Consider the following 27,939-nt stretch of genomic DNA (forward strand, 5'->3'; position numbering starts at 1 on the left):
AAAAAAAGTCCTTCATGCTAAAACGTCATGAATTACTGCAGGTGATCAAATGTGTTAAATGTGAACTGGAAAGTCCACTCCAGGAGCAAAGGTGTGAAATTCTATGAGAAATTCACTGTACCTCTATGACTGAAAATAATCATCTGTACAAATAGTCGAGCAATAACACCCGTTTTGACCTTTATTACATAATCATACCTGCATCAAGACGTTCAGGATTTTCTAACTTATTTCTGTACTTTAATACCACACTCAAAAAGTGTTCACTCATACGATTGCAGGTAGTCTTTGATAGCGTGCCTGGGACAAACCATGAAATTTTCCCCGTGTGACCCACACAGATTTGAACAGAATATTACTAGAATAGAAGTGGGCTTTATTGAACACTAGATGGTTTGAGACTGGGGGAGTAGAGAAACCCCCTCCCCAAAGCTGGGATTGATCCCACACCTTGTGGCATGTTTGGTTATTCTGATATAAGTCTGTCAATCCAGTGGCGCCAAGCCAATCATAATTCACTGATACATTTCATTAACATGAAATAGTGGTCTTTTCTATATTGTACCAGACAGTCTAATGAATGCCAGATAACACAAGACTGTCTGAGATTTTGCAAGATTAAACTAACTGTTTCTATGGGGCCAAATAATATCAATGCATAAGCAACAAGAAACACATTTGTATGAGCCAGCAAAAACGTCTTTGGTAAAAGGCCTAAAATTTTGGCCACAACCAAGTTGCACATTATGACTGATTCTGAGAGGGTTACTGATCTTAGGCAGGTGTTTTCAGATTTGTTTCAAAGGCAGTATGATTCTCTACTGGAATAGTGTAAACTTCATCCTGAAGAGTAATATATTATCATATTTATTTGACTCTTAAAAACTCAACTTTACGGCAAACTTTTAGGCAATTTACCATGCTTTGTTCTTTGCTGCACTAAGGTAAGGCCTCTATTCGAGTATACTAGGAGAATCAAAAAGCCTGAACTTATCAGTTGTCATTGTCAACATTAACAAACATTACAGGAGGGTATGTATATGGGGAGCATAGCCCATCTAAAACAAGTCAAAACACCAGCTACGCAGTGGTATTGAATCTGAGCCCAAGAATGTCACTACAGGAATGCTCCAGGAAGACTTTTGCTTTTCCTGAACACTGATTTGAAACTCGATGCTAATTTTTAATTTTCTCATCAAAACCTGAAGACAACTCATAGTATTAAAATCAAATTCATATGAAGGCAAGTCACAACTGAATGCTATAAACTGTTCTGAAGTTAAAACAGGTTTGTGATCCTCTGACCGGGACTTCTTCCAGACTCCAAAGGTATGGAACATAGTTCAATTTATTTTTCCAAATTTTTCCAATGAGTAAATGTGTAGCACAGTGGTAAAATCCTGATGTGATGCCACTGGTCCCAACATGATTGGAAAAGAGCAGTGTAAAAGCAAAAGTTTCTAATGCAGTTTACTAAGCCAAGAAAGATTCTAAAAAAAAATTAGTCAATCTACTTTCCTTGAGATGTGAGATACCTTCTTTGCCTTAATCCCTATGTTCCCTCCAGGTTCCGTATCATTTCAGACTTCATTACAAGTGCCATCAAGTAAATGACAACCTATTCGCAGCCTTGTTTAGTACCAAACCGGGAGCCCTCGCGATGTGTAAATGTTGTCACATCACTGTTCCGGCTTCAACGTCTATCGTCAAGTCAGAACAGACAGAACATGTACTGAACAGGTTCCCTCTGCCCTTGATTGCAGCTGTGACTTTACAGAACATCCACAACTGTGACAAGAATGCGCTCCTAGTCTGGTGGAGACAGCTTGATCAAAGCTGATGCTCACCACCTTTCGATTCAATGACTTTGTCACCCTTGTCCACCTTTTTGAACTTGATAACTTCCCAGTTATCATGGCGATAACTTCCCAGTTATCATGGCTTGCATTTTTCCGCTCCTGTGAATGGTCAAATCCTCCCAATCTTGTATGTATGCTGGAGTTTATACCGTTGAATTTTGGGGCGGTTAGAGTTGGCCCTTTGCTATGGACTTTTTTCGTGGGGGTGAGTTCACTGAGCCGTTTCTTGTACTCTTCTGTTTCTGCCTCTTTCTCCAGCAACTGTTGTTTGTATTCCTCTGCTTGTCTCTGCACTTCTTCCAGCTGTTTTCTGAGGTCGTCTTTCATTGGCTCCTTCACCCCCTCCGGTTTGACCTATCAGGAGAGAGCAAAAAGAGATATTTCTTTGCTTGATTGGAACAGTCCACCTCAAAAGTGACAGGGGTGTTCACAAACATTTTTATTTATTTGACCTTTGCTTAATGCCATACTCAATAATTTTCTCTTATACAATGAAAGCCTGCAGTTTTACCTGTCTGACTTAAAAACTTAAAAACTTAAAAATCAGCTTGGCTTCCATGGCCGAGAGGTTAACATGCTAGTGGAGCACAATGATTCAGCAGCCATTCACTGTGAGCTCAAGCCTACCTGATGATTGCGTCCTGTACAGTCCTACATTTTGTACGTGGGAAGGAGGGCATTATGGTGGGAGAAAACAGAGCAGGGCCCAGGGGAAACCCACGACCAAGCGCAGGTTGCTGAGAGGTTGCTGTACGGCCTGAGAGGAAGCCAGCATGAGCTGGACTTGATCTCGCAGCAACCGCATTGGTGAGAGACTCCTGGGTCATAATGTTGTGATAGCGCGCTAACCAACTGAAATCTAATTACAAGTTCGTGTGACAATATTAATTATGGGGCTAAAGAAGCCCAGGTGTGTCACTCATGGTCCAAATGTCAGCCTTGTCTAGCGAAAGCAGTGATGGCACAAGAGGCGTCAAGAGTGGCACATGTGCTGTAATGAGTATGACCATCTACCTGGAGCATTAAGTTATTTATTTCACCCGAATCTGTCTCCAACTTTAACTTCTTCACTGCTGGTTCCTCAGAGCTTCCATCCCCTGTACAACAACAACAAATGGTAAAGCAACATTGCTCAAGTTAGGCATCCAAGATTGTCTGATCAAAACATGCTTCTCATACCGTTTTCCAGAAAAGAATTATTTTTTTCCACGCTCCCTCAACATATAAGGCGCTGCTTAGTAAGAAAAATTATCCCTCTGAAAATGTCAGGGTACAAACCTAGATAATTTCAAGCAATAGAATAGCAAATTTCTATACAGTATAAATCTTTGACCTTTACAACCACTAAACCACTTTTTTCAGTGGAATTCATGCTTACATTTTTGTCATGAAAATGACTTGTTTTTGTTACTAAAGATTTGATTGATTGGTGTTTTACGCCGTACTCAAGAATATTTCACTTATACCACGGCGGCCAGCATTATGGTGGGAGGAAACCGGGCAGAGCCCGGGGGAAGCCCACGACCATCCGCAGGTTGCTGGCTGACCCTCCCACTTACGGCCAAAGAAGAAGCCAGCATGGGCTGGACTTGAACTCACAGCGACTGCATTTGTGAGAGGTTCCCGGGTCATTTGATACTAAAGCCGCAAGCTTCATAAAACTGCTCAAATTATTTCTCTACACTGCATAGTTTTTTCAGAATGTTTCAAAATAGTGGTTGAAAAAGTTGAAGAATTAGGGTAAATGACTATTTATCAGGATGTTAAATTTTTAATCTTACACATGCTTTTTCATTTCCACATGCTTTTGAAATCACGCGAAAGCATATTTTTACATACCAAACTTTGGGTGGAATTCAGTATTTTCTATGCAAAGGTAAATTCTACACAAGTTTTGGAAGATATCACAGTGAAACTTAGATTTGGTGGAACTGCTACCACAGAGCCTGCTTATAGGAGTGAGTGAGTGAGTGCTTGGGGTTTAACGTCGTACTCAACAATTTTTCAGTCATATGATGACGAAGGAATCCTTAGGGTGCATGTACGTGTAATGTGCCTCCTTGTTGCCGGACGGATTTCCACCGCTCTTTTATCTAGTGCTGCTTCACTGAGACGAGTTACCGAAAGCAAGTAAGCCGCCCCGCCTGAGCTATTATACTGATACGGGTCAACCAGTCGTTGCACTATCCCCTTCATGCTGAACGCCAAGCGAGGAAGTTACAACTTCCTCTTTTAAAGTCTTAGGTGTGACTCGATCAAGGATTGATCCTGGATCTACCGGTCCTTAAGCGGCATATAGGAGATGTATGAATGTTAAACTACAGCTCAATACAAGAAGTACTGAAGTCGTGAACTTTCTAAATAATATCCACACAGAGCATCACTGATGAAACATCCCTTTCTCAGGTTAAAATGCTTTACATGTATGCAAAACCTCAGCACAATACATGCAGTGCTTTCTGAGATGCCATCCCTAACGTATACCTTAACCCTGATTCTAATCCGTAATACACTAAGTCTTGAATTTTGTAATTAACATAATTAACATGCACACAGAGCATCGATGATGAAACATGCACCTCATGCCATTATGATCTACAATAATCCAAAACCTGAGCTCGGTATATGCAGTACTTTTTGAGGTACCACCCTAACATTTACTTCAACACTGATTCTTATTTACAGTACATTCAGTCATGAATTTTGCAATTTACAGTAATTAATATAAACACAGAGCACCAATGATGAAACTAAGCCCTTGTGTTATTGTGCTGTAAGTTAATGCAAAACCTGAGCTCAATATATGCAGTACTTTTTGAGGTACCACCCTAACATTTACTTCAACACTGATTCTTATTTACAGTACATTCAGTCATGAATTTTGCAATTTACAGTAATTAATATAAACACAGAGCACCAATGATGAAACAAAGCCCTTGTGTTATTGTGCTCTAAGTTAATGCAAAACCTGAGCTCAATATATGCAGTACTTTTTCAGATACTACCCCCTTATATTTACATGGATCATTTAACATTTCTTTTTCCTATTATCCTATTTCCCTATAAAATTTGGGACAGAAATTAGTAGTGTTGTAAGTAGAATATTACATTTCTTTACCAGCCTTTTGGAAAAGTAACCATACGGGTATGTTGTTCATTAGGTGAAAAGAAAAAATAGATAATATTCCTGCTAGAATTGCACATATACTGGTTAAAATTAGCAGACCAGGTGTCCCCAAATTTTAGAAGAAACAGAATTATTAGATGTCAATGGGGGGCCAATGCTCAGGGTATGACATAACCTACACCTGTACAACACCTGTAACCAAAATGCTCACCTGAAGCATTGACCTCTGTCAGGACTTCTGCAGTCTCTTCCTGAACCTCCACAACCACTGTGTTAGAGTCTGGCTCTTGGTCTGTCACGATGGCTATCACTTCTGAAACACGCACATACACGTACTTTTAACGGGAGATTCAAGGACAAAATACACAAAAGGTGCAAACAGCAGTAGAACACATCGTTTCCTTCTGTGATGTTGCAGTTCTGCTGAACCTCGATAACTGTTACGACATACCGGAAAGAACAAAAAAAGGTCGTAGTTTTTGTACCGTTTTGATGCGGGCAGGAAGGAGAGTTACAACTTCCCCATGGTGACAGGAAAAGGAAAACCACCAATGAGAAGAATATGACAGTTGAAAGACTACAAACATGTCTACAGAAGTAGCTAAAGCATTTCTCAAAGGTGCTGCTCAAGAGTATTGAACATAAAAGGCATGCTGGTGAATGCTCACCTGTGAGTTGGCGATTTCCTCCTCCTCATAACCCTCAACCACTGTCTCCTCTGTGACCTCTGTGCTGACCTCAGGGGTGACCTCTGACCCCTGTTGCAAGGCCTGCTGCTTGATCAGGTTGATAGCCAACTTTCCAGCCTCTGTACGCAATAAATTTGTACCACTGCTTAATGTTATGTTAAATATAACTGTGTTTATATCACATGGTGTACTTGTCATACAAATTCATCCAAAAATATTACATTTTTAGAGGCAAATAAACAAAGGTCATCAAATATTATGTTTGGTGCTGAAACTTACATTTTTTTTTCAGAAAAATATAATCCTGCCTTCAAAACACACTTTAAGCACTTTTCCAAGTTCAATAAATAGCCGACTGGGCTTAAATGCCACATCGGCAGTAATTCATCTATGTCATACTGAACTAGGGCCAATGAAACAGTCAGACAAAACAGAACAGTTATTCTTTAACTTCGTTCAAATATAGTACATGCACTATTTTTAAAATAAATCATTAAATGTGTTTTTTGGGGGGGCCTAAACTGGTGTTTCTTGACCACCATACATAAATACTCTATACTCCTTACAGCACATGTGCTGCACTCTACATTAGGATTTTGCCACCACTAGCAAATTCTGTGCAGAAGTCTTAAACAATACCAAGGTCTCAGGGATCATGGCAATGAGACAGGAAGTGATGTCACAAAACACAAAAAACTATGTCTCAACCTTTGTCCCTAATAATACTTTATACACATGCATTCTCTTTAAGTAAAGAATTACCAGCATGACTCTAACCAACATTTGAAAGAATTTTATTGATGAATGCTGACTAACTAAATTAACAAGTCCATGTGCCTCGCCAAGGCTTCAAAGGTCAAGACTATCTGGTGGTGGCAGTGATTTGAAGCGAGCGTAAAAAGTTCACAGATCAAGACTGTCTAGTGGTGGAAGTGATTTAAAGCAAGCGTAAAAAGTTCAAAGGTCAAGACTGTCTAGTGGTGGCAGTGATTTAAAGCTAGAGTAAAAAGTTCAAAGGTCAAGATTGTCTAGTGGTGGCAGTGATTTGAAGTCAGTGTAAAAAGTTCAAAGATCAAGACTGTCTAGTGGTTGCAGTGATCTAAAGCGAGTGTAAAGAGCGACACAAGCTCTGTAAGTAGTATGGGCCTTCTCTTGACAAAAAAAAAAAATATGTTAGTTGGCTGACAAATTTTTCTGACCTAACATCTATAAATATCATGTGCACAGTAAGGGAAGAAAGTCCTGCCACGGCGGCCAGCATTATGGTGGGAGGAAAATGAACAGAGCACGTGGGAAACCACGACTATCTGCAGGTTACTGGAATACCTTCCCCCATGCGGCCGAAGAGAAAGCCAGCATAAGCTAGGACCTAAATAAACCACACGCAAATTAATCTACTCATTCACATGGAATGCAGATACAAAAGCAACATTTTGCCAGAGTAACTTTACAATTATCTGATCAAAGAGGACACTAAGGGGAGATCACCCACCTGTAACAGTTAGTTTTGCCAGAGTAATTCTAAATTTTTCTTACTGAAGATCCCTAGAGTACATCGTGCGCACAATAAGGGGGGACAGCCCACCTGTTACAGTTAGTTCTGTCAGATTAATTCTGAACTTTTATGATTAATGACATATATACATATGTGCTCACTTAGGGGAGAGAAACCCATTTGTGAAAGTCAGTTTTACAACACTAATTCTAAACTTCTACGATTACTGGTACACATTAAGTAGACAGTAAGGGGAGACAACCCACCTGTTAGTGTAATACTTTGTCCACTCTCCACAGCTGAGGCCAGAATATTCCCATCATTTGTCGAAATCATGGTGATTCCGTGATTCTCCAACAAATTCATAGCGTCTGTCGTACTTGTGGCTGAAGAGACCAAACAGTGTGAACGTTGAATGTGGAAGCATAACTCCGCCATCCTTGTGCAAAGTCGTTATTGTTGTAAAGAGGACATTGTATTGAAGTCAGCAAATTTTGTAATTTACGGTATTACGCATTACAAATCAATGATGAAACATTGTGCTCTACATGCTTGCAAAACCGGGGCTCAATAAATGCAGTACTTTTTAATTTACACCATCCTTAACATTTACTTTAACAATGCTTTCCTAGTTATTGGACACTGGCGCTGACAGGTGGGCTAAAGAAGATGCGACTCACCCAGAGATGCGTTCCCCAGAGGCGCTGTCGCCTCGGCCAGAGCAGCCAAAGTCGCCAGGACAGACGTACTACTCTGCTCAGAGCTCTCTGAAACTGTAAAGAACATGACACCATCAGCCAAACCAGAACAGAGCTAGAGAATGTAGACAATACTGCGATTCATCTGAAGTTTGGTTTGTAAAAATGTTGGGGTTGGACTTGTTACAGATTTATCCCAAATTCAAAAGCTGCAAACATGTCTCTGAAGTGTTTAATTTGGTACAAGGCATACCGCTGATGGAGGGCTTGTGATCATTTTGGACCACTCTAATGGGCACAGCACCTATAGTTGTGGGGATCGAGCTGTGTAACGACACCGGAACTTCTGTTAACGTCTCCGTCTCCACTTCTGTGATGATCGTGTCTGTGTCCTGAGGAATGTGTTCGGTGAGTATCTCCTCCGCTGTCACTTCTTCTACCACAGAGTTGGCAGCAACAGTTATCTCCCCATTCTGAAAGTGCAAAATGGATTCATACAGTAATATTTATTTACAGTGTCACCTCAGTATATTTCCTTATTTATTTACTTTATTTGTGTTTTACCTTCTACTCAAGAGTACTTATTTATTTATTTATTTATTTGATTGGTGTTTTACGCCACACTCAAGAATATTTCACTTATACAACGGCGGCCAGCATTATGGTGGGTGGAAACCGGGCAGAGCCCGGGGGAAACTCATAACCATCTACAGGTTGCTGCCAGACCTTCCCACGTACGGCTGGTGAGGAAGCCAGCATCAGCTGGACTTGAACTCACAGCCACCTCATTGGGGAGAGGCTCCTGGGTCATTATGCTGCCCTGGCGCGCTAACCAACAGAGCCACGGAGGCCCCTGCCTCACAATAAAGATGCCTCGACATACCATGCAATCAGATATAACGCGACCCAAATCTTGTCCCCCCAAAAGTCTGTTGTGTACTTTCATGTGAGAACAGCTACAACTGCACATGAATGAATATTTTTCACCAAGAAATATTAGTAAAAAATACGACATCATTTGCTCCATTTTCTACTGTTGGTGTGTCACCCATGTGTTATTTGATATTTTAGGCTTAAGCTTTTAAATATTATGTGATTATAAGCAAAAAGAAATGTATTTTACTATGAATAATGGAAGAGGTTGTAAGCTGGTTACATTTTCTTTGCGAGCAAGTTTGGTTCCAAATGCACATGTGACATTGTGAGTGAGTGCTTGGGGTTTAACGTCATACTCAACAATTTTTCAGTCATATGACGACGAAGGAATCCTTAGTATGTAATGTGCCTCCTTGCTGCAGGACGGATTTCCACCGCTCTTTTATCTAGTGCTGCTTCACTGAGACGACTTACTGAAAGCAAGTAAGAGTACTAAGACGCCCCACCCAAGCCATTATACTGATACGGGTAAACCAGTCATTGCACTATCCCCTTCATGCTGAACGCCAAGCGAGAAAGTTACAACTTCCTCTTTTAAAGTCTTAGGTGTGACCCTACCCAGGATTGATCCTGGCACACGTGACATTGTTGTTTCTGTGTTTGTGCGGCTTCGTCAGCAATGCAGAACACACTTTCCTCGCTGTGACAGGCATACCTCATAAATGGATTAATATCTGAACACTTTCAGTAAATGCTGATAACTTTAATCAAATTATTGAATGGCTATAAAGCGAGGTGTGAAATGCGTGGGGTGAGATTTGGCTTAACGGCATGCTGACATGAGATGAACTTAACCATTTGAGAATGACTTCTTAATGTTTTTTTTCCTCTTTCCTTCATTTAATACTCTGATTTAGCATGACATACATTAAAATCGTGAACATTATTTTTGTTGTTGTTGTTGTTCAGTAGTTATAACGCAGTCACGTGATCTGGTTTTGGCAGTCGTCTGCAGTCTGCCATGTTGAGTCTGTAGCTTGCAAGTTCCAGGAGTTACTTTTGATATAAGCAGACATGGACAAATTGGAAATTGGAGATACCAAATGCATTGTACCTTATTTTATTTAAAAATAAAGTGGATGAAACTACATTATTTGAATTCAGCTTGTGGAAATGTTTAACACGCATCGAGTTCTGCAGATCAGCTCAGGCCTGTGATTACGTGATACGAAGCGAGATATGACTTACAGGACGCTGCTGGAATGCTTAGGTAACAAAAAATCTAATGCATTTATAGTAAACACACCGGCCCAGATAGCACAGTTGGTAGAGCATCCGCTTCGGGACCGGTAGATCCAGGATCAATCCTTGATCAAGTCACACCTAAGACTTTAAAAGAGGAAGTTGAAACTTCCTCGCTTGGCATTCAGCATGAAGGGGATAGTGCAACGACTGGTTGACCCGTATCAGTATAATGGCTCGGGCGGGGCGGATTACTTGCCTTCGGTAAGTCGTCTCAGTGAATCATCACTAAATAAAACAGCGGTGGAAATCCGTCCTGCAACAAGGAGGCACACTACACGTACATGCACCCTAGTGATTCCTTCGTCGTCATATGACTGAAAAATTGTTGAGCACAACGTTAAACCCCAAGCACTCACTCACTCACTATAGTAAACACTGCTGAGAAAACATTTAACAAAACACATTTTGCACTGGTAAAACTTTGTTCAATGTCAAAATCGTGATCTATAAGATAGACTGTAGCCGTACATACTGTAGTTGTAAATACTGGATCCGAGGTCATTTCATTATAGCGCGAGGTACATGTAGCCTAAAACGCCTGTCCCCAAAGCAGCGTGCTATAGCAAGGCTGCACTGTATTTATCTAATTGATGAATTGTAGAGCCCAGGGGAAACCCTCGACCATCTGTAAGTCCTTCGCATGTACGACTGGACAAGGTTCAGTAGGAGCTAGACTAGATGTCTCGCTACCATGAACACAAATCAAGTAATTAGATAAATTAAGCGCATTTTGTCTAAGACCCACAAAGTGCACTTGTCACTAACGATATTATAGAACTATATTTATTTTTATTTATTTATTTTATTGAGGTTTTACAGTGTGGTCAAGAATAATTCACTTATACAATGGTGGTCAGCATTATGGTGGGAGGAAATAGTAGAAACTCACAACCAACCGCAGGTTGCTAGCAGACCTTTCCATGTATGACTAGAGAACACCCTTTATTAAGATCTGTAAAACATCGAGATGAAACCTTAACAGTTGTATGTACCTTAGCCGTAATACCATAATAATCTACATCAGAACATTAATTATGTTGGATTGGACTGGACAAAGTCGAAGTCAAACAAATATACGTTTATTCTATTATTTTGAAAGTTCATTTCCTCATCATAATTTTGAATATTGGTGAAGTATTTTAATCTGAAAACTACGTACATGTAACGAGGCACAAATCTGAAAGTCACACAGAAATCAGTTACCTGAGACAGCAGACCGATCAAATCAAGTCGACCTTTGTCTCCAGCGATGTCCAAAGGAGATTTGCCAAACTGAAAGATGAAATACAAATTTAGGCAAACTTAGAAATGAGTTAAAGTCCTGCTCATGCTGGACCCCTCATCGGCCATATATGGGAAGGTCTGGCAGTATAAAGCGGATGGTCGTGGGTATCCCTTGGGCTCTGCCCAGTTTCCTACTGCCATAATGCTGGTGGCCACCATATAAGTGAAATATCCTTGAGTACAACGTATAACACCACACAAATAATTCAATAAATCAATCAGCCAGCAGGAGCAGGTAACAGGGTAAAAATAGTTAAAGCCTGTTTACAATAGATGCTTCTCTCTCATCCCACCCCAACCCCCACCCCCACCCCTTCTGAATTTGTAAATTGTTATTCTCAGTCCATGAAAGTTGGTGGAGATTTCTGGAATTGTCCAGAGGTTGTGTTATCGTGTAACCAAATGTTAAGAAGTGGAATGTTGTACCACGACTGAACTAACACGACAAGGAAACAACTTTATGAAATTTTACATTATTTTCGCACCAATAGTGCACTCATTATTCTCTAGGGAAAACTAGAACATAACAGCAAGGTTCATAGAGTGATAGCTAAACGGAAGAAAATGAGCATACATGTAGGTTGATATACATCACATAAACAACCTGACAAACCTGAGGGCTTCATGCAAGACCACACAAAAAGCTGCAGGAGTGGTCCACTTATTGCCACCACAGTTGCAGAGCCCTCTGGAAGAAGGGGAAGCTACCCAATGCGTACAAAAGACTATATGGAGATATGGTATGGAGATCAAAACCTGGGCAGCAAGATGACAACAATGTAATAGTTGGCAAATGGTCACATGTACCTGGAGAAATACTGCCTATTGTCAGTTTATATGTTCCTCAGTCAGGGTTTTACTCTGTTCATGTCAATGCTTAAGTATTCCTCAACCTTTTCGCATATGATTAAGCAAATTTCAGAGAAATTTATGCACATTTTTAATTTGATTTTGGAGACAAAACTGCATTGGTTGGTTTGTCAGGGCTTTACACAAAGTATAGGTTTTATCAGTCAACACAGAATACTGCCTTGAGAACAATGCTTTAATAAACACCTTGCAAACATGCGAAAAGGTTAAAGAATTACAGTAGTAGCAGAATACATGTTCCCTGGAACCATGGCTTAAGGCTGAGCTGCATTTCAACTGTCAACCTCATAAGTCTTATGAATGAACCTCCAATAGGAACAAAACTAAGGGCCATAACTCTAGATAGACAGTCTCTTATTATCCTTGTCCTTAACTCACCTTATTTTCCACATGTATCTGAGCTCCTTGTTTTACCAGCATTTCTATCACAGGGGGGTGGCCTTTCTCTGTGGCCCAGTGCAGTGGGGTCATCTTTAACTACATCGACAGAGGAAACACAAAATCATTGGTTGAGCCAGTTGATAGCCATCTGGTTTTCTAGTCATGATGTTGCAAAATTGTGGTTATGTTGTAAGATACCGTAGAGTTAACCAGGGGATATTAATATGATTGGGCAAACAGACCCCCTAGCTAGAAATCAAAAGGAGGCAGAGTGCAAAGGTACAATTTTAAAAAAGGGGGCCGGGTGTGCATTTTAGAGCCAGGGTGCTGTGTCTTTGTAAAAAGCCGTGCTAGGGGTATGTTGGGTATCTGTTATAATCAATATTACCTATAATCAATGGCTATTGATTTCCTGAAGTATTCATTCTACACAGCTTGCAAGGTAAGCCAGGAAACTGAAGCCATGTTTCATACATAGTTTTCACTACTGTGTATACCAGCCCAAGTTAAAATGCAGTGATTAGCCCACAGGTGCCGAAAAGCGAAGATGTCACGACATGAAGGGAGATCACCCACCATATCATAATGTCACTACTCAAAAATCTTATACTCAACCTTGTTTCATTATAATGGTAATTCTCTTGAAGGAAATGTAGCGTTTTTTTGGGGCTCAGAAATTATTTTCACACAGAAACCTTCCACAACCACATATAATCCAGGAGATGCACCAATCAGTTTGTTAGATTTAGTATTTATAACTAAACATTTCATCAATAAAAAAAACGGGAATTATTAGAGATAAACAAATGTCATAATGTTAGGTTTGGTGCTGAAACTTTGTAGATTTTCCCAGTAGGATATCATTTTATCTTCCAAACAGTCCGCGTAGCACATTTCTTGGAGGCTGACTCTCAGACTCAGGCAAAATAACTTTAAAGCCTTGGATAAAATTTTAAAGGACAAGAAAACACAAAAATGATGCCAAAATCAGATGGCAGAGCATCAAAACTTAATTGCATTGCAAATATGGTCTTCAATATTTTTTTTTCGCTTTTTTCTTTTTCAAGGGAAAGGGGTATTAGAAAATATTTTTGTATGGTGGGTATTTGGGACCAACTTTTGGTATTTGTCGTCACTGCACAATAATGTCCTAAATAAGGATGTGATGCTTGTCGAATAAATTTACTTGAATGTAAATTTGCTGTTTAATCTGAATTATGATAATAATTATGAATATATTAAAAATATAAATATGACCAAAATCCAGGTTGAACACATCTGTTAGCTGAAGAGACCAAATTTGGTGCAAATATATTTATTAAACATGCGTTACGTACAACCCTATTTATTCCATTATTACACAAAGACTACATATACCGAGAGGTGGTCCCAAATATCCACCATACAAAAATTATTTTCAAGTCTCTTTTTAACTTTAAAGAAAAACAGAGAACAATAATGAAGATGACATTACAAATAACTTTGCGCACTTTTAGTTTCATCTGAGCTTTATGTAATTTTTATGTTTTCTCCACCTTTAAAATAAACATAAAGTCAGCATGTTCTAAAAATATTTTTAAAATTCTACACCATTTATCAACAAAATAAATCGCAAACAATCGTCAGTACCTAGCCACTCATTTCATGATGCAATTTTGCCATGTTTTAGCTATCTAGGGTGACATCACAAAACCTAGGAGCTCTCCCGCACCATCGGTATTAAACAACGCAGCAATAAGAAAATACACACAAAAACGACCGACACCCAACCAAAGAGTATCAGTTCTGTTCCGTGTTCAAAGGGGCAATGTTTCTTTCAGTTTGGCGATCGGTCAGTGAGATGTTTGTGGACACAAGAGTCATGTTTTAGTGGTCCTGCTCGTCCTCGTCCTGCATGGGTGTAAGCATTAGGCCTAGCTGGCGGCACCGACATCAGGAAATCAAAGTAAATTGCCCGTCAGTGCCATATCTCCAGTACTGGAGTTCTTCTTCTCAGCTTTCAACACTTTACAGAATTTTTTTACATATTTCTCTGTGATAACTGTGTCCTATATCCTATTTTTGTATGTATACATAGTGGCAGACTTTTTGTTCACTTTAAAGGAGAAGAAAACTTAAAAACATGACACTATAGGCTGAAAAGAGCACATTTTTTTCTATCTGGTGGTGCCGGCTGCATAATTTTGCGATTTTTCCTTGCCATGCACATAAAGCCTTAAAACGACAAAGCTGTCATAGATCGCTTCCTCCATCTTTAACAGCCTGTAATTTATGCTGGGGGTGTGTTGCCTCTCAGGCAGTGAGAGACGTTAAAACTGCCAGCTTGTTCGTGTAAACTCGAAACCTACATCCAACATTCCGGTTTCCCGATCCTCAACCGGAAAATGAACTGTACTGTTCGCTACCTTCTGGAAGAAGAGTTCTACCGGAAATGTACAAACTGCACTTCAGCGGTTTCTGACGGCAATCCTACTCCTAACACAGAAGACTTCAGGGCTAGTTCTTGGGCGAAATAGAGTCACCCACAGCAGATGTTGGCGCTGACTTGAGGTACTTATTAGAATTTTTTTTATGGCATGCACCTGTGAGGAATTATATACTCCTTTCAATTGTATTTGATGGATACTTCATTTTTCTTCTCCTCTGAGTCAAATTCGGACAGCATGGGATTTTTTTAGAGGTCATTACAGCTATAATCTCTGTTATCCACGTACCATATCCTTGGCTTCCAGGTCAGCCTGATGGGTCAACAGTAATTCCACGATGTCCACATGACCAGCCTGTGCCGCCACGTGAAGCGGTGTGCGATCAACTTTCGTGCGAGCATCTCGGCTGATGCCTGCCCGCAACAAAACCTCTGCTGTCGCCAGGTGTCCATTTTGTGAGGCAAAATGTAATGGTGACGTGCCCAACTGACAAGAAAGGAAAAGTTAATTGTATTGAAAGAAAAGCCCTAGTTTGTAATGTAATATGTTTCTCTTACAAGAAAATAAGTTTAATGACAATGTACATATACCTGAATTATCTCCCTTGTTTCATCCATTTGAAGTAAATACTCTATGATCTACCAGAGCATACTTCTTGCTATAAACTTACATTTAGCAATTTCTGACAAACACATAAAACAAATTTATCTGAATTAAAAATCAAAGAATAAAACCTTTCCATGTATGCTGACTGGAAATCAAACAATCTGTTCCAGCCATTATAGCATTCTTAAATTTATATATATATATATATATATATATATATATATATATATATATATATATATATAACTTATGCACAGATATTCCCTTGGTTTTCTAAATTTCAAATCTCATCTTAGGTAACAAGTTATCAAAACAGGACAATATTTGGAACAGTTCTTGCCTGGAAACCAATGTATCAAGCATAATAGACAAACGGACCTGAAATAATATTCCTCGCTTTTGCAAAAAAAGAAAACATGACTGATTTGAAGATTTATGTAAAGGTTGATAATTTACCCAGTCTGTGGTGAAGGGAGCCCCACTGGACATCAGGGTGCGCACTTCATCCGTGTCACCCTTCTTGGCTGCTTCCAACAGCCTTTTGCCGAGGTCCACCAAAGACATTCTGTCTTGGCCCACTGAAACGAACAAATTTACATACATAAGGCCACACCAATTTTATTTGGCGATTTTTGGGTGACCCTACAATGTAAAAATCCAAAAATGGAAAAAAAATATAACTGAAAATCCACCTTTTTATTTTGTACGGTCTCAATATTTTCTGATTTATCAAGACATTTTGATCACGTAAACCTGTATGTGTATGTCTTCAACAGGAAAAAAATTGAGGAATTAAATTAAATTAAATGATGTTTTAACTTTTATATCTATACCCTCCAATAACGATGGAAAGAAATTTATTCTGCCGTTAAAATAACCAAATTAAATTGTTTTGGTGTAAACATAGTAAAGTTTAGCATTCAAAGACTGGAGGACAATAAGCGCAGTTTTGCTACCCAACGACATCTGCCATATTATAGCTACATGTGCCATAATGACAAAATGCTTAGTTAAGGAACCCAATTTGCTGTATTACCTCCCTTGTAAGACAACAGATACATGTAGCCTTGCAGTGAGTGAGTGCTTGGGGTTTAATGTCGTACTCAACAATTTTTCAGTCATGACGACAAAGGAATCCTTAGGGTGTATGTAATGTGCCTCCTTGTTGCAGGACAGATTTCCACCACTCTTTAATCCAGTGCTGCTTCACTGAGACGACTTACCAAAGGCAAGTAACCTGAGCATTATGAGCCATTATACTGATACGGGTCAACCAGTCATTGCACTACCCGCTTCATGCTGAACGCCAAGCGAGGAAGCTACAACTTCCTCTGTTAAAGTCTTAGGTGTGACTCCACCCAGGATTGATCCTGGATCTATCGCTCCCGAAAGGGACGCTCTACCAACTGTGCTATCCGGGCCGGTTGTAGCCATGTAGAAACTGAAGATTACTTTTTAATGTGTGAACTAGGAGAAGTGGGACCTCCGCTATTGAATCTTGCAGTCTGAAGCAGCAGTAATATAAACAAAAATTACAGGTCATATCTGAGGTTTTGAAGTGCAAAATACACATACATGTTGACGATAGTGAGGAATAGGACTAGCTGAAAGATATATTTTTATGTTGTAGTTTACAAATTTACTACAAAAATACTGTTTTTCCTTTATATTTATACCCAGAGACTTGGCCATTAAGCAAGTGTGTTCAATTTGTAATCTATACTTTCAATCAAAAACTTCAATCAAAAGTCTTGCAAGTTCATACAGATTTGAACGACACGGGGTGAGGGCTCTGGCAAGGTAACGTGGCCCAACGATGTGATTTTACGGAGGCTGCTACCTGTGGTGTTCAGCCAACGGATAAAACTACGTATATACAATCCAGCAACACCATGAAACCAGCCATATTAGTATGCAAGAGATCCCACCTTGTCCCATCTCATCTTGTGTGAACTTTTGAGACTTTTGAAATGCCAACTCGGCTTATAGCCAAAGGGGTAAATAATCTGAGCCTTTTCTTTGTGGCCTGCATCGTAAGATGATAAATGGACCGTGTTCAGCTTTTTTTTTTTGGTTTTTCATCTTTGATTATTATCTTAAAAACTGGACTGCTAGAATAATTGTTTTGTAAAACCTGTTTACTTTGATCTTAAAGACAGTCATATTATTCTGACACAAGGCTAATCAGTCCAGTTTTCTTACTTCATCCTCTCAGTGCTGAGCGCCAAATGAGGTGGCAACAAGTGCCATTTTTAAGAGTGTGGCCTGACACAGCCTGAGTTTGATACCTCGCCTCGGGACCATGAAGCAACCTTTGACTTAAGTCAAAATTAAGCCATTTATTTCTTTGGTAACAAGATTTAAATATTGCTTCAAAACGTAAATTTTAGGTAAGGTATAATACAACAAATTTCACATAAAATAACGGAAAGGAACATACCAAATTTATTGACTGAAAAGTCTCATGTTGCTTTGTGATCTTAACTCTAGGTCTCCCACATTTGAAGCAGTTCATCAGCTAATGAAATGAACCATTTATGGAGAAATCTTTCTAAGCTTTCAACTGTTTTTTTTTTTTTAATCTAGGAAGACAGTAAATAGACACAAAGACAGATCTTTGCAGTGCAGTTACAATAAAATTACTGTAATACCATTACCATTAATCCATGTATATACTCTATTATATAACTGTTAAGTACGTCGCTAAACCCCTAGCACTCACTCACTCTATTATATAACATCATATTTTTCATGGCACAGAACAAGCTCTTGTGAGCTTTATTTCCGCCAAATGTATCACTCGTGTATACATTTGTATTCAGTTTAAGGTTTATGCTGAATAAAAAATGAAAGGAAAATCTCATGACTGCTACAGGGCCAGCAACAGCCATATTATAAGGACTATCTACTGCCTAGCTGTCTAATGATCTGTCACGGTAACAACTTGTTCTTCACCAATTAATGAAATGATTATGGTGTCACGTACAGTATGGTCATATAGCCCCTTAAGCAAGACATGCAAGACAGAGTGGATTCTACATCCAACGTCAGGTTTGAACCCACGACTGGTGTCCCCTTACGATTGAAAGGCTAACACTTTCAAGTGCTGGCCTACTATCCGCTTACCCTAGCATTATAAAGGCAGGGTGTCTTGCTTAAAACCATTCCGAGAAGGCATCACATTTGGATTTTATACAAAGAAAATCAATCATGAAGCTTTTTATTATTCTGTCACTGTTTTCGTTTTGCTTTTGATTTCCCCGATTTGCTATCCTGTTTTTGTAGAACGTAAATCTGTAAATTATCACACGTCCCCCCCCCCCCCCCCAAAAAAAAAAAACACCAGCTGTCAATGAAATATCTTCTTTGCCAGCACAGTATTCCAGTGTGTGAAAACTAAAACCAAAACCGGAAGTGTGAGTCTACAGCCTGAAATCCCAAGCATCTCAACATTTCTACGACAGTCTGTCACCCTTTATTTCAACCCACACAGAGAATCCGGGTCATGATTTGGCTGTTTCGAGCAGCTGACAGCCCACCAAATACAACCGAACCAAGTGTAAACTAATGTCCAAGCGATCGACTGCTTGATGTGACGGCAGTCGTCGCCATTTTTCGTTAGAAGACAAACGGAAGTTGCTTTGGTCAGAAACGGAAAAGGCCTTTGGGACTCAACTTCCGCCTCCGTTACAGATGACGATGCGCACTAAATCTCTTCCAAGGACTAACTTACCGAATGCTAGCCCCGGAAAAGCCAGGTTTGCTTCTGTTTGTGTCGAGAAACTCAAGAACTCCAAACTTCGCCGTCTAACCGGAAGTGAAGAGACATTCCTGTGAGGCGATTTACTGTGGACGATTGAAAACAAAATATCAGTACGAGAGATTTGAAATGTCGAAAATGTTATATACCCCAATGTGTGTATTATGACAGTCGAAGAACGCGATAAGCTAACGCTTAATTTATTTTTTCATAAATAGACAGTAATTTGCAACGGTAACGTGTTTTCTTAAGAATTTATTTTTCTGAGCGAATGAGTAAACAGATCCGTGTGTTATGAGGCGGTGGAGTGCGCATGCGTGTGGGCGGTATAGTCTATTGCAGTGTTGCTGACCTCATTTTATAGTTTTATAGTTACTTGTGTTAAAGCTCACCATCAAATAAACCAAAATAAAGAGCAAGGAAAAAAAAAGTTTTTTGTTTACATTTGTACAATTTTAAATTGTACCTAATGGAAGCCAGTAAATAACCCATCAACATGGAGGTATGGAAGACTATTTCTTGTGACATGCAGGATTCTTTTAAATGTTCAGAATTTCTGATTAGCATGCATAAGATGTTCAGTACGAAAAAAGAAAGCTGTCCCAATAAGTCTGTGGGAAAAGATTAACGACTGATTTTTGCCGATGAGTGGTGGCAAGGTATAGCCTACATAAGTGACATGATAAATATATAAATAAATAAAACCCCCAAAAAATTATAAACTAATTAATTAATGTGATAGATAAATGAACAAATAATTGTCAATTTTTAGAAGTTGTGTAACTGTGTACCGGTGCCGGTATATTTATATTTTACGGGTAAATAATTGTTATTTATAAATAAGGGTAGGCCTTTGTTAGGCCTAAGTCTTTGATAATTTAGATATGTCAGTAGTGATTGGCGATTAAAAAAAAATTATTAAACCATAGAGAAATTAAACCATACTGAACACTATGTCAAGAAATATAAAATACTTGTAACGTGTCGTTTGTAGAAATCATATCTAAAAAAGGTCACTCCAAAACAGGTAGGCTATAAATAATTTCAACAGGAATTTTGTATTTTTATTTATTTATTTTTTAGTTTTATCGTTTTTACTGGCGAGGAATCCGGATTTTCACCCAAAATATTTTTCTGATAATAAACTTAGTCAAACTTTACAAATGTGTAATAAATGGTCATGACGAATCAAGCAAAGTGTGTCAATTGAAAAGGATAAAATGTTCGTGAAATTATAAGTTTTATCTTCTTCTCGTCCCAGCTCTGCGATTTCATGGTCCCAGGCTAACGAGGTCGGAGGTTCGAATCCACCTATGTATGTGGTTTGGCTTTGAAGATCGGAAGTCTTCTCCGGGGCCTAGTGAATGGAAGTTGTTTACTCTGGGTATTCCGGTTTCTGCTACGTGACCAGTACATCTACCCGCCATTAAAATAAGTAAATATCAAAATACAAATCTGAGCACGGCGTTGCAGACAGTATGCAACTAAATTGTAAGGCACACTTTACCCAGTATGTTCGCGTACGTGAGAATGTCTACCAGCATTCTGTGGATGATCGTGAATTTCCGCCGAACTTTACCCGGTTTCCTCTCACTGCCCACCGTCGTATTAGTGAAATATTCTTCAGTATGGCGTAAAACACCAATGAAATAAAAAAAAAAAACAGGTGCATGTAGTACGCTCGATTTGTAACATCACTGGCACCACTAGCAAATTTTGTACCACGACGAGGTCACTGCATGTAGCAGTGGTTCGCAGGGTTGAGGCAGGAAATGATGTCCGAAAACAAAAACAGAAAAAAAACTCTGTTTTAACCTCTGTCTCTAATAATATTTTATTTACATATTCATTCTCCATATGAAAAGAATGATTCTATCCAATACCAGAATCAATTTCATTGCTGAAAGTTGATTAAATATTTCCGCACGAGGAGACCAGTGGTACTTCTAAGCCGAAACAAGCCCACGTGCACGTGGATCACACAGACTCCATGCAGATGTCAAGCTTCTTTAGGGGCAGTGATGTATTAAAGTGTGTGTAGAGTGCGACACATACTCTGTGAGGAATTGTCCCCTTGTTGTATCAAGTATCATTTATGAATTTGTTGATAATTATGTGATTAGCAGGTAGACTATATAGCTGAAGATAATTCAAGTCTTTTTAGATAAAATATGGGATATATATATATATATATATATATATATATATATATATATATATATATATAAGTGTTAAATTAATAGGACGATGCATGCAGTAATTGTCCATGCATTATAGGAACTGTATAGAATCTTCGAAAAGCTCGAGTTCTATATTTTATTGAAAACTACATGTAAGTTGGTATAACGTAATACACTAACAGAGGTCTGAAAGCATGTGACTTTACAGCAGATGTGTAACTAAATTATGGTGAATTCAAAATGTACGTGGTTCTGTAGTTGTTCATATAGGGCCCGGACTCCCAGCACACGAGGCAACGGGTTTAGTCTTGACCTTGAATCAAGGACTACAAATAATATAACCTTAGTGTAAATATTCAGGAAGAGTGATGGAAACAGCCCTAAACGGCCACAGCCATTTTCTTCTGATATGCTTGGTACATGTACGTCAGTAAATCAGTTTTAATCTGGAATTCTGACGAGGTCATCGGATGCGTCATGTTAAAACAACCGGAAACAGGGTATAGCGCCACTCGTACCACACGCACAAACGGTTAAAAGTCAAACCAGGGTTTGGGTGACGCTAGCGGGAAACAGATGAGGTCTCGTTTATAGAGATAAGTCACACATGATTGGTTAAAATTGATAGATAAAATTGCTAAAATCGCGGCGCTTTCGATTTTTCTCAATGTATACTGGTTTAGCTTACGTTGAACTGCGATATCTTTATTTTTTTTGACCAATTTTGTGGCATTTTCATTGGCTCATAAATAACTAATTTGCATACACACAGAAATGAGTGATAAGATTAGATATGTATCTCAAATGGATTATTGAGATACTTGACAACATTCTTAACCACATTTGCATAAAACACAGGAAAACGTACCGCTCCTTCATTTGTGTATTTTATTTGTTTATTTGGTATTTAGTGCTGCCCTGGAAAGTATTCCAATCATATGGCGATGCTCACGTTTCCGGGTAGAGGAAAGGGGAGTGATTTACGTAGATAAAAATACCAGAATACATGTATCAGCTGGATTTCTGGAAACCCTATTGTCTCGGAGAATCGTGAATCTGGAATAGATAGCCCCCATTCATTGTAACGGCTGGCAAACACCATTGCATGTGAACGTGTTTCCAGACAGTCACGTACGAGATAAAGGCTTCACGGCTTGCTGTGCTCTGGATAGTAATCCATAGTTAATGGGTACTTGAAGGGAGTTGCTGTCTGTCTAAGTGTGTTCAGGCCACTTAATGGAGAACTGCCAGTAATACAATATGTCACGGATCCTCCTATCTTTTTATAATAGCCTGTATCTCTGTAAGCAGACAGGGGTTTTCTCTGATCTGTTAAGCGTTTTGTCAGTAAGTAATCAGCCTTTGTCATACAGCGTGGATTCATTGGTTCGAATCCAACCAATGGCGATAATGAGAAATTACACTGCACGTCAAAGAGCATATCGAAAATTACGCTTCAGTAATTATTTTAAGGCATACAAATGACCTATAACCATCTATCAACTCATCAACCAACCAATCAAACAATCAACCGTAGGCATACGCAATCATTGCACCAAATCATTTATTCACTTGACAGTGCACACAATCAATTAACAAAACATTCAATCAACCAATCGAGCAATTAAGTCTGCCTGACCGCCAAACTTCCCTTCCACATCAATCAGCCAGACAAACCCATTCAGGTAGTCTGTCCATCCGCCCGTCCACCCATCCGCCTGTCTGTCGCATTTGTGACCCTGTTAGACTATATAAACTCTGACAGAACACGTTAATAACTAAACATGTATGGGTAAATCCCATTCATAAGCCTGTAACCTATTTTCCTCAATGAAACTTGAACCGCTTCCGTGGTGGAGTGGATAGAGTGTACGCCGCAAAGTCGGGAGATCCGGGATGGTCGGGTCATCCCGTCACTTTAAAACATCACTTTAAAGCGGTACATGTTGCTGGCTGGTGGCTGGTTGGCCCGGTGTCGGTATAATGTGACTTGGTGGGGTGTCATGTCTGGTGTCTTCGATATCATATACTCCAGCAGCGGCAGCACTTAATTTGGCGGCATGGTGTCGCCCTGCCGTGAGAAGACACAGTATATGTACACACACACAATGACTCCTCGTCGTCATGTGACTGAAAAAAATGTTAAGTACGATATTAAACCTCAGGCATGCATTTATTCATTCAATGAAAAGTGCCTGGCGCTTTTCACTGCAGCGTCTCGGTCAACCTGTTCAGTGGTTGATTATAGCTAGAGATGTACTGTCACCTGTGTGGCTGTCTCAGTTTCACATCAGTTTCTTGCGGACGTCCATTATTATATAATGTAATCTAGTGTATAATGTAATCTAGATTATCACGGTAAGTAAACCATTAGAATACGTATCAGCTATACAATCATGCAACCCCCTCTGTTTCCTCCCACCGTAATGCTGGGCGCCGTCGTATAGGCCTAAGTGAAATATTCTTGAGTATGGCGTAAAACTCCAATCAAATAAATAAACTCTGCATCTAAAACAAGCAATCAAGTTAATATTGTGAATTGCTCTCTTTTTATAGGCTTTGGTATTCGCAAAAAACGTATTTATTTAATTATTTGACTGGTGTTTTACTCCGTACTCAAGAATATTTCACTTATACGACGGAGGCCAGCATTATGATGGGAGGAAACCGGGCAGAGCCCGGAGAAGACCACGGCCATCCGCAGGTTTTAACCCATACAAACACCTTCATGTGTATATATAGCTTTAGAGTGCAATTCTTCAATGAAAAGTGCTGCTTTGAGGGCTGCGGTCAGCGATCAGCTAGTATATTTATATCAGTACAGGCCTACATATCCTGAAATAGATAAACAAAATTCACCGGCCTTGTTACATAACAACGCCTGGCAGTGACCGTACACACTGACTTTACCGGTTATCATAATGATTTGTGTAAAAAAAATAATAATGCCGTGTTTAGCGAGGCTACGTGACGGCAGGCAGGTGTCTCCTGCACGCGCAACCCGGCCCTCTCATTCACAGAAGGCTCCTGAGCCTATAGTCATCTGACGACCTCACCTTGTATCACCGCTGAGGGTATCGATCCAAAATGGCGACTGTTGGACGTGTGGCGATAACTCGGCTTGGGGCTTTCACTCCAAAAAGGGAATTCTCTACCACTCTTGCGAGAAAAAGTCAGCCTTGGCAACAACATGGAATCCCAGGATCGGTAAGATATTCAAATTTTCAAATTTAAAAAAATTTAATCGTTGTCGATAAGTATTTCATAATGGTATGACAGATAATCGTACTATGTGTTTGTGGTACTGTTGCATAATGTAGCTCTATCTCCCAAACTGATAGGAACTGTATAAATAGAGTTATCAGTTTCAATCAGTATGACTTTAATTATGCACTGAACATTAATGTGCCTCCATTATTATGACATTCAAAACATCAGTAAATCCTTTTGAGGTTAATATAATTGTCATTGGCATGTGTACAAAATGGCTAACAGAAACGTAGACGTTTCGCTCTAGATCTATAACATTTACGAGGGATGTCAAAGGTCATTTTCCTTTTCTGAGTAATGTTGCACGCTTACCCTGTAAAGCATGCCTACAAACAGCTAACAAATTTTTACTTCCTTGTCAGTGCCCGTGTTAAGTTATGTAGTCGGCTGTGGAAGTCGATACTGCCCATTCTGTATATTGCTATCTCGACCTTTTCAAAAAAATTTTATATGCGTTTTAGAGTTTTCTTTAAACGTATATGTTTAAGACTCGCGAGCCTCTCGCCAATGCGGTCGCTGTGAGTTCAAGTCTAGCTCATGCTTCCTTCCTCTCCGACCGCACGTCTTCCCGCAATCCGGGCACGGTCTTGGTTTTCCTCCCGCCCCTGCCCGGTTTCCGCCGCCATAAAGCTGGCAGGACAAGGCGATGCTGCCTTAGTGGTGCCACCACTGAAGTGCCACGCCAAAGTCACCAACATTTTACGTTCGTTTACGACCGCTACTGGCAATACAACACAGCTAGGTGCGATCTGAGCGTGAAGTCCGACATTCGTAAAGCGTAAACGGACTCTTTCTTGGCATGACACCCAATTCAAATTCGTAGTCCATGAAAAGTTGCCATGCTGATCGCATCAAAAAAGGTTTAAATGCAACTGTTCATGAAAGCATGCATCATCTTGATGTTATAAACATGAGTGCATATAAAGCCTCTAGCTCCGGGTTAAGCGGAATTAAATATCAGGGATCCTGAACGCCCTGTTAATACTAGCCAACAAAAATATTACTATTACCATATACAAGTTTAGATTCAAGTCCAGCTCATGTTAACTTCCTCTCCGACCGTAAGTCGGAAGGGCTGTCATCAACCTGCGGATGGTCGTGGGTTTCCCCCTTGCTCTGCTTGGTTTCTTCCCACCCTAATGCTGGCCGCCGTCGTATAAGTGAAATGTTCTCGAGCACGGCGTAAAACACCAATCTAATAAATAAATAAATTATACAAGTTTAGAAACTTAGACCAAAGGCCTTTGATGCAGTATCGTTGACAACGTATGTTTTTGAATACATATCTTGCGACGTCGATTAAAATCATCATGTTTCAAATCTGATGTAGGTCTAACAAATGCTATAAGACGAGATATGTAAGTGCGCCATATGTAGGGCTGGGTTTGGTGATACCAAAGACCTTAAACATGGAACTCACTTGTTACTCAACATTGATAGCAAGGAAACAGTAATTGTTGTCTCAGTGTCAGTATAATGTGACTGGGTTGGATGTCGTGTCTGGTGTCTTCGACATGATGCATGAACGATAGTAGAAATTTGGCGGCATGCATGAATTCTCCCTGCTACAAGAAGGCTCAGTATATGCACACACAAATGATGTCTCCTCACATGATGAAAAACGTTATGTACATACATACATACATGTTCGACCTTTGTTGGGTGTTTTTTTGTTGTTTTTTTTTTTTGATCTAAAATAGATCGTATTTTTAACGATATCAGTGCATCAAGAAAGGTCACTGTCACTGTTCAATGTATTACAACCTTTCTCGATGTAAGAAACCAGTGGATCGCATATATCCTTACTATCCCATTCATTCATTCATCCATTCATCCATGCATTAGTTCGTTCATTCTGTTACGTTTGACATGGTACATATATAGCGATCAAGTACATATATAGCGATCAAGATCCATAGCGTTTCATCATATTCACGCCTATTACATGTATGAATTGAAATTTATTACATGGCTTAAAACCCGGCGGAAATATATGAATTTATTTATTTATCTACTTGATTGGTGTTTTACGCCGTATTCAAGAATGTTTCACTTATACGACGCCGGCCATTATTATGGTGGGAGAAAACCGGGCACTGCCCGGGGAAAACCCACGACCATCCACAGGTTGCTGGAAGACCTTCCCACGTACAGTATATGAATTGATGCCAGCATAAATACAACAGTGTATCAATGGAACATAAGAACTTCTAGTCTAGGACATCACGAAACATGGATTCGCGTCATTGTTCACTTTCTGTAGCAGTACTAGTGTCATTGCCATCTGTCTCTCACCAATGTGGTAGCTGTGAGTTCAAGTCCAGCTCATGCTGGCTTCCTCTTCGGCCGTACGTGGGAAGGCCTTCCTGCAACCTACGGATGGTCGTGGGTTTTCCCTGGGCTCCGCCCGATTTCCACCCACCATAATGCTGGCCGCCCGTCGTATAAGTGAAATATTCTTGAGTACGGCGTAAAAGCACCAATCAAATAAATAAATTATTGTCATCTAGACATCAATGTGTTTCATCCCTGCAGGGTGCATGTCATGGTGATGTGATACGTTTATTACGCGTCGTTAATACTCTGGTGCAGCGCAATCACCCATTTGGCCACTTACCAATGCGGTCCTTGTGAGTTCAGGTCATGATACATGGCTTCCTCTCCGATCGCTCGTGGAAAGGTCTCTCAGCAACTTGCGGATGGTCGTGGTTAACCTAAGGCTAAGTCGCCTCCCACCATAATGCTGGCCGCCGTCGTATAAGTGAAACATTCTTGACTACCGTGTAAAACACAAACAAAATAAATAAATAAATTCATATTCCGTATCTTGTCGAATGTTTGTCCACTAAGACCTCACTCCCGTGCTATACCCGGTTTCCTCCCACCATAATGCTGGCCGCCGTATAAGTTAAATATTCTTGAGGGCGACGTAAAACACCTATCAAATAAACAGATAAATAAACCACCATAGCATTAGTGGAAATTTATTGAGAATGGCGTTTAACAAAAATCAGTCCATCCATATTTCCAGGTTTTTTCCCATCTTGCCTTTGTACAAAAATATTCATTGCTGTGTATTTTCCCCCCACACAGAATCTCCCGTTCTCTATCAA

At 39.7% G+C, this 27,939-nt stretch overlaps 1 protein-coding gene across 1 annotated transcript; it reads right to left on the minus strand.

Annotated features, from left to right (window-relative positions):
* Positions 1-1,342: 1,342 nt before the first annotated feature.
* Positions 1,343-19,873, minus strand: LOC135462541 (GA-binding protein subunit beta-1-like). Its single transcript, XM_064739766.1, has 12 exons — positions 19,350-19,873; positions 16,073-16,194; positions 15,299-15,496; positions 12,582-12,680; positions 11,253-11,321; positions 8,122-8,341; positions 7,851-7,943; positions 7,437-7,556; positions 5,655-5,794; positions 5,198-5,321; positions 2,874-2,956; positions 1,343-2,213 (listed from the first exon to the last, which is right to left on the minus strand). Exons 2-12 carry the CDS (start codon positions 16,178-16,180, stop codon positions 1,707-1,709), a joined length of 1,761 nt encoding a protein of 586 aa, XP_064595836.1. The 5' UTR covers positions 16,181-16,194; positions 19,350-19,873; the 3' UTR covers positions 1,343-1,706.
* Positions 19,874-27,939: the final 8,066 nt, after the last annotated feature.

This window comes from Liolophura sinensis, chromosome 2 (genome assembly GCF_032854445.1).
Source record: "Liolophura sinensis isolate JHLJ2023 chromosome 2, CUHK_Ljap_v2, whole genome shotgun sequence".
NCBI classification, from domain to species: Eukaryota; Metazoa; Mollusca; class Polyplacophora; order Chitonida; family Chitonidae; genus Liolophura; species Liolophura sinensis.